The 14,420-nt window shown below is 51.0% G+C and overlaps 1 protein-coding gene across 1 annotated transcript; it reads right to left on the bottom strand.

Annotated features, from left to right (window-relative positions):
* Positions 1 to 4,182: 4,182 nt before the first annotated feature.
* Positions 4,183 to 13,072, bottom strand: BCL2L10 (BCL2 like 10). Its single transcript, XM_077317596.1, has 2 exons — positions 12,523 to 13,072; positions 4,183 to 5,507 (listed from the first exon to the last, which is right to left on the bottom strand). Exons 1-2 carry the CDS (start codon positions 12,925 to 12,927, stop codon positions 5,376 to 5,378), a joined length of 537 nt encoding a protein of 178 aa, XP_077173711.1. The 5' UTR covers positions 12,928 to 13,072; the 3' UTR covers positions 4,183 to 5,375.
* Positions 13,073 to 14,420: the final 1,348 nt, after the last annotated feature.

Raw genomic sequence — 14,420 nt, 5'->3', positions numbered from 1 at the left:
TTCATGGCAACCAGCCTAGCCTTTCCTCTTTCTGCGTCAACAGGTCAATGATCTAAAGACACGCAGTTTACAACAGATCTGACTGGGATCCCTCTAGTTGGGCTTGTCAAGAGCACAAGTTCCTCCCCAATTGTTGTTGTTAGGTGCGAAGTCATGTCCGACCCATCGCGACCCCATGGACAATGATCCTCCAGGCCTTCCTGGGCTCTACCATTCCCCGGAGTCCATTTAAGTTTGCACCGACTGCTTCAGTGACTCCATCCAGCCACCTCATTCTGTGTCGTCCCCTTCTTCTTTTGCCCTCAATCGCTCCTAGCATTAGGCTCTTCTCCAGGGAGTCCTTCCTTCTCATGAGGTGGCCAAAGTATTTGAGTTTCATTCCTCCACAATATAAATCAAAAAAAGGTCCTATGTTGTGGGCACAGAACATCAGCGTAATAAACAGAAGTGACAAGGGCCATCCCCGGAATCGTTTATTCTCCAGTCCTTCTCTCTGCAGTGATGGAGTATTCTTTCAACATAAAAATGAATATTGCCACCAGCTTCTGGCTAATTTTCAAGCAACTGGGTTTCCATAGGACAATATCTGGGTCCAGGGGCATTCAAGGGGTGAGCTTTCACGTGCAGGCACACTTCCGCAAAGTCCGCAAAGTGAGTATGCACACGAAAGCTCACACATTTAAAAAAATAACTTTGTTGGTCTGAAAGGTGCCATTGGACTCCACTTTTGTTCTGCCGCTTCAGACCAGCACGGCTCCCCACCTGAATCGGTGTTGACGTAGGTCTTCTCCAGACCCCCGATTTCTTTATGTCTGGATTAGTGAGCTCATATCTATCCCAAAGATAAAAGCTTAATTAGTCCTCACCGACTCAGGAACGTCAAAGGAACGCTGTGGAGCTTTCCTCCTCATGACATTCCAGAGCTGGAGAGACCTAATTAAGCTCTTTATCCTTGGGACAGATCCGAGCTCAGTAAACCAACCATAAAGACATTGGGGTCTGAAGAACATCCATGTAAACACAACTGATCGAAAATTAGCCGGATGCCAGTGGCAATTTGCAATTTAGGTGTGACACCATCACTACGGAGAGACGGACTGAAGAATAAAAGATTCTGGGAACAGCCCTTTTGTCACTGCAATTTATTACGTTGGTGTTACTTGCCAACAGTACCAGATCTTTTAAAGTTTATATTGTTATGCACAGTACTTTCCTAATTGTTGACTAAAACGCCTCTACAGGCAAGAATTTAGCAAGAGGACCCAATTCTCACTCTAGGTCAGGGGTAGTCAAACTGCGGCCCTCCAGATGTCCATGGACTACAATTCCCATGAGCCCCTGCCAGCATTTGCTGGCAGGGGCTTGTGGGAATTGTAGTCCATGGGCATCTGGAGGGCCGCAGTTTGATTACCCCTGCTCTAGGTACTGGGTGTCATTGGGGAAATATCCAGAGAGCATGCAAAACGTAGGACCTTAGTCATCTCAAACTAGCAGCGGCTATCCTATGCTGCGTATGCTCGGGATGTTCAATCACTTTTAGGTGTAACTGACAACTACAGTGAATGATTATAAAAAGTAATATATATATTTTGATATGCTTTTAAGACATTGCAAAGTAACAGAAGAGAAATGCACAAAAGAACCAACCATTGTTCCCTATTGCAAGAGGGTTTGTCACCTGTGGTCCTCCAGATGTGGTCCTCCGCAAACGCTGGCAGGGGCTCATGGGAATTGTAGTCCATGAACATCTGGAGGACCACAGGTTGACTACCCCTGACCTATAACAATGAAATTGATGCAAAAGGTAAAGGTAAAGGTGCAAGCACCGGATCATGCCTGACCCTTGGGGTGACGCCCTCTAGCGTTTTCATGGCAGACTCAATATGTGGTGGTTTGCCAGTGCCTTCCCCAGTCATTACCGTTTACCCCCCAGCAAGCTGGGTACTCATTTTACCGACCTCGGAAGGATGGAAGGCTAAGTCAACCTTGAGCCGGCTGCTGGGATCGAACTCCCAGCCTCAGATAGCATGTCAGCTGCCTTACCACCCTGAAATCACCTAAAAGCAATACAGAAAGCTTCATACCTCTCTAGAGGTAAACACAGGCCAAGTTAATATCATTTGGCACCTACCGTGTGTTGCCACTATGCAAATTAAATTCCGCTTTATTTAGACAGCCGGCTTCTGGGCTGCAATCTTGCCGAGTTCATAGGCAAGGGAACACCTGCATGTACAGCCACCCGTATCGTAGGACTTAACAGAGTCACCTTGATGTAAACAGGGGCATGTCTGTGCATTAAGCTGAGATTGTAGCAGCTATGCCCTTCTCTGCCCCAAGTATACAGAGCTGTCAGGTCACACCTCAAACTGTACCTCCACTGCCATTTAGTTCACTGCCAGCTGCGGAAGGGATAATGCAGCTTCACCCTTACAGTTCCTTCTTCCGTCTTCCTCTTCTGTGTTCTCCCTTGTTCTGGCTAGAGGAAAACTGCATCATCTGTCAAAAGAGCAATCTTTCAGCTGACTCCCCACAATCACTTCCATTCGATTACCACAGGACTGCCGCCCAGTGCAAGCCAAGCCCATGGCAAACCTGTAACTGCTGTGACGGATTTGGGAATTGAACACGAGACGCTTAGGCACAGTGCTTACCTTTTCTTTAGTCTGGGGTTCCCAATCTTTTTCACTCGCAGGCACCTCTGGACGTCTGACGCAGCACAAAATGGCTGCCGTAGGCAGTGAAGCCGGCCACAAAATGGCCACCACCGCTCACTTTTAGCCACGAAACTAAGATCCACGTGCTGCCAAAGTAACATTTTAAAAATCAACAAAGCCAGTCAAATCTCCAATGGATAACCAGAAGCCTTGCTGGACAAAGACCCCCCCCCCAAAAAAAAACAACCCTACTTGGTAAGCACCACATTGAGAGCTCCTTGCTCTAGATGTCCTGGGGTCACAAGATCTATGAATTGAACACCCAAAGGGTTGAGAAGCTGCAGGGGGGGGGGGGTAAAGGTCAGATCATCTTCTTGCTTGTCCTTGCAAGAGAAAGGCTTTGCCCTCCCTTTACCTTCCTATTTGTTACCGCGCAGGATTCCGGTAGCCTCAGGAATAAAACACGACTAGAATCAGAAATAGTTCAAGATGGAGTAAGCGTGGGAGTGAATCTGTAGCAGTAAAAAACAGCAAGCGCCCACTATAGGGTGGACAGCTCTGGGCTGGGAGGGACCTCGGTGGAGTATAACGCTATGGAGCCCACCCTCCAAAGTAGCCATATTCTCTAGAGCAGGGGTAGTCAAACTGCGGCCCTCCAGATGTCCATGGACTACAATTCCCAGGAGTCCCTGCCAGCATTCGCTGGCAGGGGCTCCTGGGAATTGTAGTCCCCGGACATCTGGAGGGCCGCAGTTTGACTACCCCTACTCAAGAGCAAGGATTCCCAGCCAGGGGTTCGTGGACACTCGGAAATGGCATAGTACTAGGGGGCAGGGTCTGGGCTGTCTTTTCTACTCCTACTCTTCCTTCTGGCCTACATGAGGCAGAGGCACCAGAGTAGTCGTAAAGGCAGTAAAAGGGAGCAAAAGGAGGGCTAAGGGCGCAGGTAGTGATGTCACTGCTAGAGGTGTGGCAGGGGGCGTGGCCAGCTGGCATCACTTCCGGGCCCCTAGAGGTCTGAAAAAATTATTTCAGGGGCTCGTCCATAAAAGGCTGCTCTGGGAGAATTGATGAAGGTGGTTTGTAATTCCAGGGGAGCCCCAGGGTCCCCCTAGGCCACTAGCACCTTAAAGACCAATGAAATTTGCGACAGGTGTGAGCCTTCGTGAGTCGCTGCTTACTTCTACAGCTAGAATGACAAGATGGGACTCACAATCTGGCTGTATCTGAAGTAGTAAGCAGACAACCATGAAAATTCCTCCCCTGCCACAAATTTTGTTGCTCTAAAAAGAGCTGCTCTTTTGTATGCCTCATTTTACGACCCCAAAGACTCTCAAAGCGGCTTATCCCTTCCTTTCCCCAGAACACACATAGTGTTGGGTAGGTGAGACTGCGAGAGCTCTGAGAGAACTGTGACTGGCCCAACTGCACGTGGAGGAGGGGGGAATCAAACCAGATTCTCCGGATCAGAGGCCGCCGCTCTTAGCCACCCATAAAAAGCCATGTCGATGCAGGTGAATGTGCTCAGTTTAAAATAAAAATATTCAGTTGTATTTATTCACATATTAAAACTGTACAAACTAAAGAAAATGACACTGAACGTTTCTGGAGACTATTTTTACAATACACAGTACACAATACCAAATTGTTAAACAAGGCAGAAGACAGCAGGTACAGCCCGGGAAAGCAACTGTGAGACAGCGTTTCGTTTCTTTAAAAAAAAAAAAGGATTGAAACTTAACAAAAATAGATGTTACCAGCTACCAGTTATTATACAATGATAAATACTTCAAAAATATATTAAGTTATATGGAGTTTCTGGGTTTGACGGGAAATCCACAGAAAGCCCAGCCTCCGATGGACTTCCAAAACAGACCAATTTCAAAAAAGGTTTCTCAATAGTTAAACTCAGCTTCGGTTAAAAGAACTGGTTCTTCAGCCTTCTGCTGTTTTGGTATCAACATTCATGGCCTACATGTAGTGTAAGTTGCATTAAGGTCATAACAAAAAGAGACCACGTAAGCTATTAATGCTCTGTGCGATATGGATCTTGCAGTTATACATGGAGGATGGTCAAATCAGTACTGTGTGCGTTGCACCCAAGGTGGAATTAAGCTCTTCATTAGGGTCGTGCGCTTCAGCCACCGAAGCGGCCAGTGGCGCGGCTTGGGGGGGGGGGGAGGGCCGGCGCACCGCCACGGTGCTGTCCCCCCCCCCCCGTGCCGCGGCCGTTTCGGGCACGAACAGCTGCTTCGGCAGCCGAACCGCACAACCCTCCCCTTCATTCTTGCTAATACTGGCTCACATTTCACAAGTCAACTTCTCCCCCCTACACACACGCTCACACACACACGAAAATCCAAACACACGTCTTCACTTGGGTTCCATTGCAAGCCCATCTAACATAATTAGCATAACATCCAGGAACCCCGCGGCTCTCTAGAATGGGACTAACATGACGACTACAGCTCTCACGTCAAGGCCAACGAAACATCCAAACTTAGGGATTTAACCGGTCTTTGCTTCCATTCGTGTATTGCCACTGCCAAGGTGGGATGTGCTTCATTTTCAACGTTCCGCTCCAGACACCGATTAAAAAATATAAGCTTCTGTCTTTCACCAGCGTAGAAATATAGAATGGACTCTCCAGGTACTCGTTGGCAGTTTCGAAGAGGCTTCTTCTCCCCACCCCTCCCCATAGTCCGGTCCACCGATGAACTTTTATCGCACAGCCAAGAGGAACGCCAATCCCGCTAGGCCAAATCCCGCGGCCGCCATGATGGCGTTGCTTATGGTACTGTTCTGGTCAGTTGTGTCGGAGCCGTGTTTGTTGAAGAAGTGGTAGAAGCCGTCCTAGGGAAGCAAAGAGCAAGACCTCAAGTCAAGGGTGTTGGGAAGGAGCCACCTCACATTCAACGCCATCCCTCCCAACCTCCAAGGGGCTCAAGGACATTTAAGGGGTCTCCCCCTCCTTCTCTTCACAACCATCCATGAAAACGGTTAAGAAGGAAGTGCAATCGGCCCATGGTCCCCCCCCCCTCCAAGTTTCATGGCAACCCCAAGATTCGAACCTCCCCAACACCCCACAGCCCCAGTTCAACGCCATGCCGGCTCTCTTAGGGAGTCGTATGCCAAGGGGGAAGGAGATTCCTCAGGGTTAATTCGTCGCTTCAACCGGTGGACGAAAACCACCAACTTTCATACCAGCCCGTACAAAGGACCTTTTGAGAGAGACCATTCACGTATCAAGCCACAGATCGCTGAATGAAGTCGCCGTCTCAGTCATATAGAGTCAGTCCCAGAACTATGCGCCAGCGGTTCCCCTACCCCCTCATGTTCTGGCAAGGTTCCAGCGGGGAGGGGGGTCTGGAGCCAAGTTTGACACTGTCCGACGGATACCCCTCCCCTTCCCTGTGGTTCGACCAATTTGGCACAGACAAAACTGCTCAGTCCTTTACCACAGTTCCAAGCGAAGTAGAACGACAGAAACATGCCTTGGTTAAGGACAAGGACCGAACACAAGCAAGAACCTCCACCTCCAACTCTGCAGAGCCCAATCTGAGAGTTATCCCACCAGCTACCAAATCGACAAATTCAGCGCTGCAAGCCACGGTTTGCATCCTCAAGAAAAGCAATCGTCCGAAAGGTCAAACTCAACCCTGTCCCCGGTTTTGAACGCTGTGCGCGCGCACGCATGTTCCTTAGGCCTGCCAACAACTAAATCCACAGATGACCCATGACGGGAAGACTGGCAGCTGCCAAATTCAAGATCAAGGCGAAACGGCCATAACACCATTCCAGGTGGCCACGTCTGAACATATCTGGCAGATGTCTAAACAAGTTAGGCCCTTTAATTTCTTCCGGAACTTTGTTCCTTGCACTTTAATGGTGCGCACAATGGATGCATTTTTCGCTGTCAGTTTACACTTTCCCCCGGCCAGCAGCTGCTGTGTTCATTAGCATTCAGGTGGGCAGATTACAGGAAAAAGGAAATCAAACCCCCCTCCCCAACACACACACACACACTCAATTTGTATATGGAAAAGAAAAAAATGTTTAAGCCAGTCACCTTTCCAGAATGGCTTTGTGTACATTCAACAAGGCCGAATCGAGACTCTATGACGGGAAATGAGATGGGGAGGTGACGCTCTACAGATTACTTCCATTTCAGTACGATTTTTAAAAGCACTGTAAAAAGGCTAGTTAAGAATGTGAGACAAAGTTCTCTGCTGGGGTGGGGTGGGGGAGGCTTTCCACTACTATAATTTTCCTACGGAAGATTTTTTTCCCCCCTACTTCATATCAGCTCGAACGGAACATGAGTAACCAGCTAGGCCTCCGACTCGGAGGAAAAAAAAAGCACATTAGACAGTTATTCCATGGGCTTAAGAAAACGCCAACAGTCAAATCCAGACTGGTCAAGCCGCAAATGCGGCTTGAACAGAAATCTGTAGAAAGGTATCCTATGCTCTACCCCAGCAACAGCTACGCTTCGAATTAACTGGAGATATGTCCAATCTAGCACATCCCATCTTATCTTAAGCCACATATAAGTTCCGTTCTACTGAAATCTGCTCCTCACCAAACAGAGACTGCAGGCAGATTTATACCAAGTGATGCTTAGAACATCTTTACATTTAGCATTTAAAGCTCTGTTTCTTCCTGCTGTGAGCAGTGCCACGGAGTTTCCAAAAAGCAGTATTTTTTTTTCCTTTTGTAAAACCCATCTTATTTAAAACCCCAGACTTTCAGAAGACTAGCATGAGGCCCCAGATGTGACAGGCAAATATGGGTTAGAATCAGCCCCCATTCTAACCCACGCTTTTTCAACCAGGGTTGCGTGAAACTCTGGTGTTTTGGGGTTTTTTTTGACAGCCCTGGAAGGATTTCCTGAATGGGCGAGTTAATTTTTAATATATATTTTTTAAAAAATGGTTAAAACGTTTATCGGGTGATATGATTATACGGGGCCATGTTGACCCACCCACCGCTCCCAAAATGGCCAATGCCAGGCCTGGAAGGGAGGAAGGGGCGGGGCCCCAGGTGGGCGTGTCCACAGCTATGCTTCTCAACTGCATTCGGTACGATCGTGCCACTTCTGGGGTTTCTCGAAGCCCGAAGAATGTTCTAGGGGGTTTCTCAATGGTGAGAAAGTTGAGAAAGGCAGCTCCAGCCCTAGTTTCTTTCTACAAAACAGCTCCAGATCCACCAACCGCATCAAGACTCTGTTGCCAACAAGCCACGGCTATTGTGGGGGGACAGACACAAAATCTTTCCTTCCTGACGTGTGGCAAATGAGGCGCCTGCAACGGTCCCACCTTCTTTCTTCTGCACCCACGTAGAGAGAGAAAGGTCAGGTCTTTTTAAAGATGATCTGCCAAAGGCTGGCTTCAAAGCAGGTCCTTATGAATGGCTGGAGAAGCGGCATCTTATTACATGGCCCATGGGTTAGAAAATAAGCTTTTGTCCAAATGAAGAAAAAAAAACCCAACCCTCTTTCGGGGCCTTTTTTTCTGTAAGTGCTTTGGGATATTTGCAGAATGCGACTTCACACAGATGTGGGGAGGGAAGGAGGGAGATGTGACCAGATTTCACCAAGAGGCAGGTTCTGAATAGACTTTCCCACCAATGGCCTGTTTGAAAACTGAGAACTCAATGCAGGTTTCTATTATTCTTTACCCTGGGACTGTGGGACTGTTGCTTTGAAGTTGATTATTCAACATTCCTGAGAGAGGTTCAAACCTGCACCCACGCTCAACAATGGCCAGCGCCAGATACTTCAGAGAGGCAGAAACTCTACACTGGAGAGAAAAGAAAGAAACCCTTAGTTAACTGGAAGAAGTTTCTGTAAACTTTGGCTGGGGCCTTCGCTGGAGCCAGAAGAATACGAAATCCATTCCTAATGGGTTAAACTGTTCCTGCTGACCCACCACATTAGAAACTGGGGTTTCTTTTTGTAACGATCCCATAAGACCCCAAAATTCAAAGGCAGAGAAGGCTTGCGTAATATTAACCAGAGCCTTAAAAAAAAAATTAAATCAAAACCTTGAAGATGATCGCACACGGCACGGTTCTCGTTTTATTTTTAAAAGCAGACTGACCGACCTTCTGGAATTTCAAGAAGGGCTGGAGAGATTCCAAACACTTAAGAATTTGAAATATTCTCTCTCCAGCCTTGATTTTATCCAAGATGCAACGAAGAGTTTTGCTGGCAGGGTTTTCGGCCAGGTCTATAGGAAATGGGGAGTGGAGCTATGGTGATAATGCAATCTCCCCTCCAAATAACAATGGCCTGGAGAAATACCCTACTTGGGGGCTTCCATGCCCCATTTCAATAGCAGCACACCTCTCTTGCAATGCACCACACTGTGCCAACCTGAGGAAGCAAAGCAAACCGACCTAATGTCGCCCCTCCCAAAAGTGTCAGCTGCTTGGGTGTGAGACAGCATCCCAAAAGTTAAGGAAAGGAAGAGCCTCCCAACTTCTGCATGAGAACACACTGATCCTTGCACCTCTGAAGTGTGAAAAATTCCTCTGCTTTGGTGTGGCAGCATCTTTAACCCAATATCACCACTGCAACCATCAGCTGGGGAGGCAATATCTTACTTACCCCCATTTACTACACCCACAGACTGAATTCAAGCACAATTGAATGACCACTCACAGACTCTACACAAATGTCTCCAAGGAGTCACAAGGCCCAGGAGATGCAGACAGAGGGATCCAATGGCTAGAGCAGCGCCCCCAGACCTTTTTGAGCCTGCAGGCAGCTTTGGGATTCTGACACGGCCTGGTGGGCCCAGCAATAAAATGGCTCCTCCAGGAGGCGGAGCCAGCCACAAAATGGCTGCCGCAACGCAAGATCCTTGTGCTATGGTGGCAACTGCTGCCAAAGCAACAACTCCAAAATCTGCACCACCAATCGATTCTCCAATTGCTGGACAAAAGCCCTATCTGGCCTCACCTATGTCCTATGTAGCACCCAAGGGCACCAACTTGGGAGACCCAGGTTCGAATCCCCACTCTGCCATGGAAACTCGCTGGGCGACTTTGGTTCAGTCACTCTCCCAGCCCAACCTACGTCATATGGTACGGGCTGTGAGGATAAAAGCGGAGATCCACGGGAGGAGAAAGGCAAGGTATAAATGAAGTGCACGAATAAATAAAATCAAATGGAGTGGCGGTTCTGTGTTCCTACCTATAGACTGCTTCATGAACAACACCTGAACCATGTCATAGGGATGATTACTGGAGCTATTCCAAGTTTGCTTTCAGAGCCTAAAATATATATTTATCCATAATAACCTACAGTTAACAAGAATGCCAAGGAGCCATTTGAGGGCACCAAGACTCATTAAGTCTCCTGAATTTAGCCTTTGCGTGCTTCAAAGAGGATTCATTTGAAATGTTATCAAAAGACAGAAGTTGGGTTCACTGGTTTGCCTACTTCTATTTCCCCCCATGAAGGACTAGGACACTGAAGAAGAAGAGTTGAATCTTATATGCCATTGAAAACTTCCAACTTCAGGAGAGCCATCTCCCCAGATTTCGACAACCTGAAGTACTGGGCCATGTTACCACCACCAAAACAGGCACTTTGCCCATTTCACCACCACTTGTAAGGCCCGGCTCATGAGAAAATAAAATTAACATTCTATTAACATGCATGCAAAGGGTAGATAGATGAGGGGAAGCGTGCTTTACTACTATGGGAAAAGGTTAACTCCTATCGATCCGCTTGCTGCTAGACTCCTATTAAACACATTCGAGGTTGACAAGCAGGACAGATGAAGAGTTGAGGCTGAAAAACAAGAGCCGGGGAAATCAGGAGTGGGGAGAAACGAATGGCAGATCATGGAAGGAAGAGAGCAGCACGCAGGAGGAGAAAAGTGTGGAGAGAGTTGGGGAAACGTGGGAAGTGAGAAAAGATTGGGGAAGGCTACTACCGACAGGAAGGCTTCTACCCTTTGGAAGATGCAGCTTTATAAGACCGAGGAGAAACTGAAGGAAGAGGGCGTTGAGAGGAGTCTGCATCCTGGCAAGGACTAGCTTGGCCTGGCTGGTCTCTCCTTACTCCAGTGCCGGTTTGGCCGATGGGTTCATCAAGATCCAATCTCCAAATGGTTTCCTCTCAGCCTCCTAGTGAACTCTGCAGAAAAGGCCTGGCCTTCCCCGCACCCCTAGTGGCTGCCATCAAAACGGCAATAATTATTCTCAAAAGAGAAAATACATTTGGTGAGTACAGCACAAGAACCGGCGTCAGGGGCCCTGCAGCCGACTTGGGCCCCCCAAATTTCACCCCCCTTCCAGTCACCCTTCCTGGGTGGCCCTGGATTCTAGAGCAGACCCTAGAGGCTGTCAACCCCCAATAATACGGACCCCCTGCACGGTAGGCAGGACAGGCCACAACTGTTCAATGTACGGCTCCAGCTCCAGCACTGGAGCAATGAGGGGAAGAGGAGAGTGAGGACACTTATGTAAGGGCAGGAATGCAGTACACAGTGTCCCACGGCCAACGAACGCTGGGATTCCTTGTTGGGAAACCACCATCGGTGTCAACAGGAGAACGCCATGCAAGACACTTGGAAGCAGAGATTCTCCTAATTCAAGACAGGCCAGAGTTCCTGATGTCCACATCTTTACCGTCCGCAATGCAAATCTGCATGGGATGAGGGTCAGCCCGGAGCCAGAATCCAGAGTCTCGCCCTTCCAGGGGTGCTCACAGGGATGCTGGAAAGTTAAAACGGAGGGGAGGGGGACCCTGCCTGCCCGCCTTGTGCTCCTGCAAGGAAGGACAGGGCAGGGTGAAAATGGAAATGCACACTGTGCGCTTGGTGCTTTTCTTTTTTTTTCATTTGGAGAGGGAGAGATGTCAAGCCGCCCTTGGGGAAATGTCCCCGGAGAGGCACGCAAGGGCCGCGGATCCTCGCCGTGCCTTTCCAAGTGGCGCAGGCAGGATGTCCCCCCTTGCCCACTTCCCAGCTCCCTCCCCGCCGCATGCCAGACGCCGTGGATCTCCGGCCAGCCTGGCCAGAAGGCCGCGCATCTGCCCTCCACTCGCTCGGCCCGCCTCGCCAAGGGCTCCCTCCCTCCCTCCCTGCGGTCTCCGGCCGAGCATCCTCGGGGATCGGGCGGGCGCGCCATCCCGGGGCTCCAGGGGACAAAAGGCCGAGCGAGCGGGGGGAGCGGCGCAAAGGAGGCAACTTCGCAGGCGCTTGGCGGAGAATTCGCTTCCCTTATATGGGAAAAAATATTATCCAGGCCTCCCTGATGTAACCAGCAGCCCTCCCCGCCTCCCTCCCTCCCTCCCTCCTCTCCCACCCCCACGCCGGTTTGTTCTGGAAGCAGCGGCTCCGCCGAGCTGCTCGGGTGGGGAGATCGCCCACCCCTCCTCCCTCCCTCCCGAGAAAGGGGGCTTGCGCCGGAGCATCGGCCAGGGGACGGGGGCGCAGGAGGCGCGCCTTCGCCAAGGTCACCGCCAGCCGAGGCGAGGGGAGGGCAGGGAAGCCCCGGCGGTCCTCTCCCTCCTTCCTCCCTCCCTCCCTCCCTCCCTGCGGGCGACCCCCGGCGGGCACAATGAGCCCCCTCCCCCGGCGGGCCGGCGCGGCGCAGCGCTGCGATTGCGGGGAGACGCCTGCAGGCGCCGCGGGGCGCACCAGGCGCGCGTAAAGGCCGGCTCGCTTTGCTCGGCCGCCGCCGCCGCCTCCTCCTCCTCCTCTCCAAAGCGCCGGGGCGCAGCGGACGGAAGCGCAGCCATTACGAAGGGAAGGGGCTGGGTTGGGGCTGCAGGGAGGCAGGAGGATCGCGCCCCGCTGGCCGTCCGTCCGTCCCGCCCGGCCTCCCTCCTTCCTGGCCCTGCTCCTCTTACCCAGCCGCCGTGCGCCTCCATCCACTCGCGCTTCTCGCCGGCCAGATAGGCGACGAGCGCCTGGGAGAGGGCGCCGATCTCGTCGCGGGCGCCGCGCTCGGCCAGCGCGGCCGCCAGGTTGCCGGCGAACACGACCAGCGCCACCACCCGGCCCCAGTTGAGGCCGCCGTCGGCTTCCATCTGCGCCGCCACCCGGCTCAAGTGCGCCGCCGCCCCGCCGGGCTCCGGCAAGGCGGCCGCGCTGCAGGCCGAGCGGAAGAAGCTCTTCTCGCGGCTCTCCAGCTCGTCGGCCACCCGCCACAGCGTCTGGGCCGTGCGGCCGGCAGGCAGCGCCGAGCCGCCCAGGTGGTGCTGCAGGTAGTCGTCCACCAGCTGCGCCGTCTCGGCGGGCAGCTCGCTCGGCATGGCGGCGGCGGCGGCGGCGGGGCCCGATCAATGCGCTCCCTCCTTCCTTCCTTCCTTGGCTGGCTGGCTGGCTGCCTCCGACCGGGCCCTGTACCGGCGCCTGGCGCTGCCTAAGAAGCCGCCTCCGCCCCCGCGCTTGCCCACGTGGCCCGGCCGGCTTCGGCGGCTCCTCCTCCTCCTCCTCCTCTCCGGGCGGCCAAGCTGGGCTGCTCCACGGCCCCCTCTCCTGGCCGAGCCGAGCGGCGCGCAAGCCTTGGCGCACGCTGCTTCCGGCCCCTCGAAGCGCTTCCGCGCCAGGCAAAGCGCCAGGCAAAGCAGTGCATTCAAGTAGCCTTTGGAATGATCGGGCAATCCAGGGGGGGTCGAACTGCCTGGCCACGTCTATCTATCTATCTATCTATCTATCTATCTATCTATCTATCTATCTATCTATCTATCTATCTATCTATCTATCTATCTATCTATCTATCTATCTATCTATCTATCTTGTTGTTATGTGCGAAGTCGTGTCCGACCCATCGCGACCCCATGGACAATGATCCTCCAGGCCTTCCTGTCCTCTACCATTCCCCGGAGTCCATTTAAGTTTGCACCTACTGCTTCAGTGACTCCATCCAGCCCCCTCATTCTCTGTCGTCCCCTTCTTCTTTTGCCCTCGATCGCTCCCAGCATTAGGCTCTTCTCCAGGGAGTCCTTCCTTCTCATGAGGTGGCCAAAATATTTGAGTTTCATCTTCAGGATCTGGCCTTCTAAAGAGCAGTCTGGGCTGATCTCCTCTAGGACTGACCGGTTTGTTCGCCTTGCAGTCCAAGGGACTCGCAAGAGTCTTCTCCAGCACCAGAGTTCAAAAGCCTCAATTCTTTGACGCTCGGCCTTCCTTATGGTCCAACTTTCGCAGCCATACATTGCAACTGGGAAGACCATAGCCTTGACTAAACGCACTTTTGTTGGCAGGGTGATGTCTCTGCTTTTTAGGATGCTGTCTAGATTTGCCATATCTATCTATCTATCTATCTATCTATCTATCTATCTATCTATCTATCTATCTATCTATCTATCTATCTATCTATCTATCTATCTATCTATCTATCTATCTATCTATCTATCTATCTATCTATCTATCTATCTATCTATCTATCTATCTATCTAATCTATTTTTTAGATTTATATACCGCCCTCCCCGAAGGCTCAGGGCGGTTTACGTTAAACTAATCAACAATACATGAAACAGTCTTCGTTAAAAACATGCAATAATTAATAACAGTATAACAATATAACAGTGTAACAATATAATAAATAGTATAACAGTGTACATGGCGATGGACTACCGTTCCCAAGAGTCCCTGCCACCATAATGCGGGGGGGGGGGGAATCGTGGGAGTTGTAGTTCATGGCCATCTGGAGAGCCACTTTTTGGTATTATTAGTCCAAGCCAGAGGTAGTCACACTGCGGCCCTCCAGATGTCCATGGGCTACAATTGCCATGAGCCCCT

Source organism: Paroedura picta, chromosome 18, assembly GCF_049243985.1.
Source record: "Paroedura picta isolate Pp20150507F chromosome 18, Ppicta_v3.0, whole genome shotgun sequence".
NCBI classification, from domain to species: domain Eukaryota; kingdom Metazoa; phylum Chordata; class Lepidosauria; order Squamata; family Gekkonidae; genus Paroedura; species Paroedura picta.
Note: the sequence above shows the minus strand (reverse complement) of the source record. Positions and strands in the feature narration are given on the sequence as shown.

Excerpts from the sequence above, each read along its gene's own strand:
- BCL2L10 (XM_077317596.1), bottom strand. The coding sequence starts at position 12,927 with ATGCCGAGCGAGCTGCCCGCCGAGACGGCGCAGCTGGTGGACGACTAC. Across the intron at positions 5,508-12,522 it reads TGGAGGCGCACGGCGGCTGG|GACGGCTTCTACCACTTCTT; the intron begins GTAAGAGGAGCA and ends TTGCTTCCCTAG.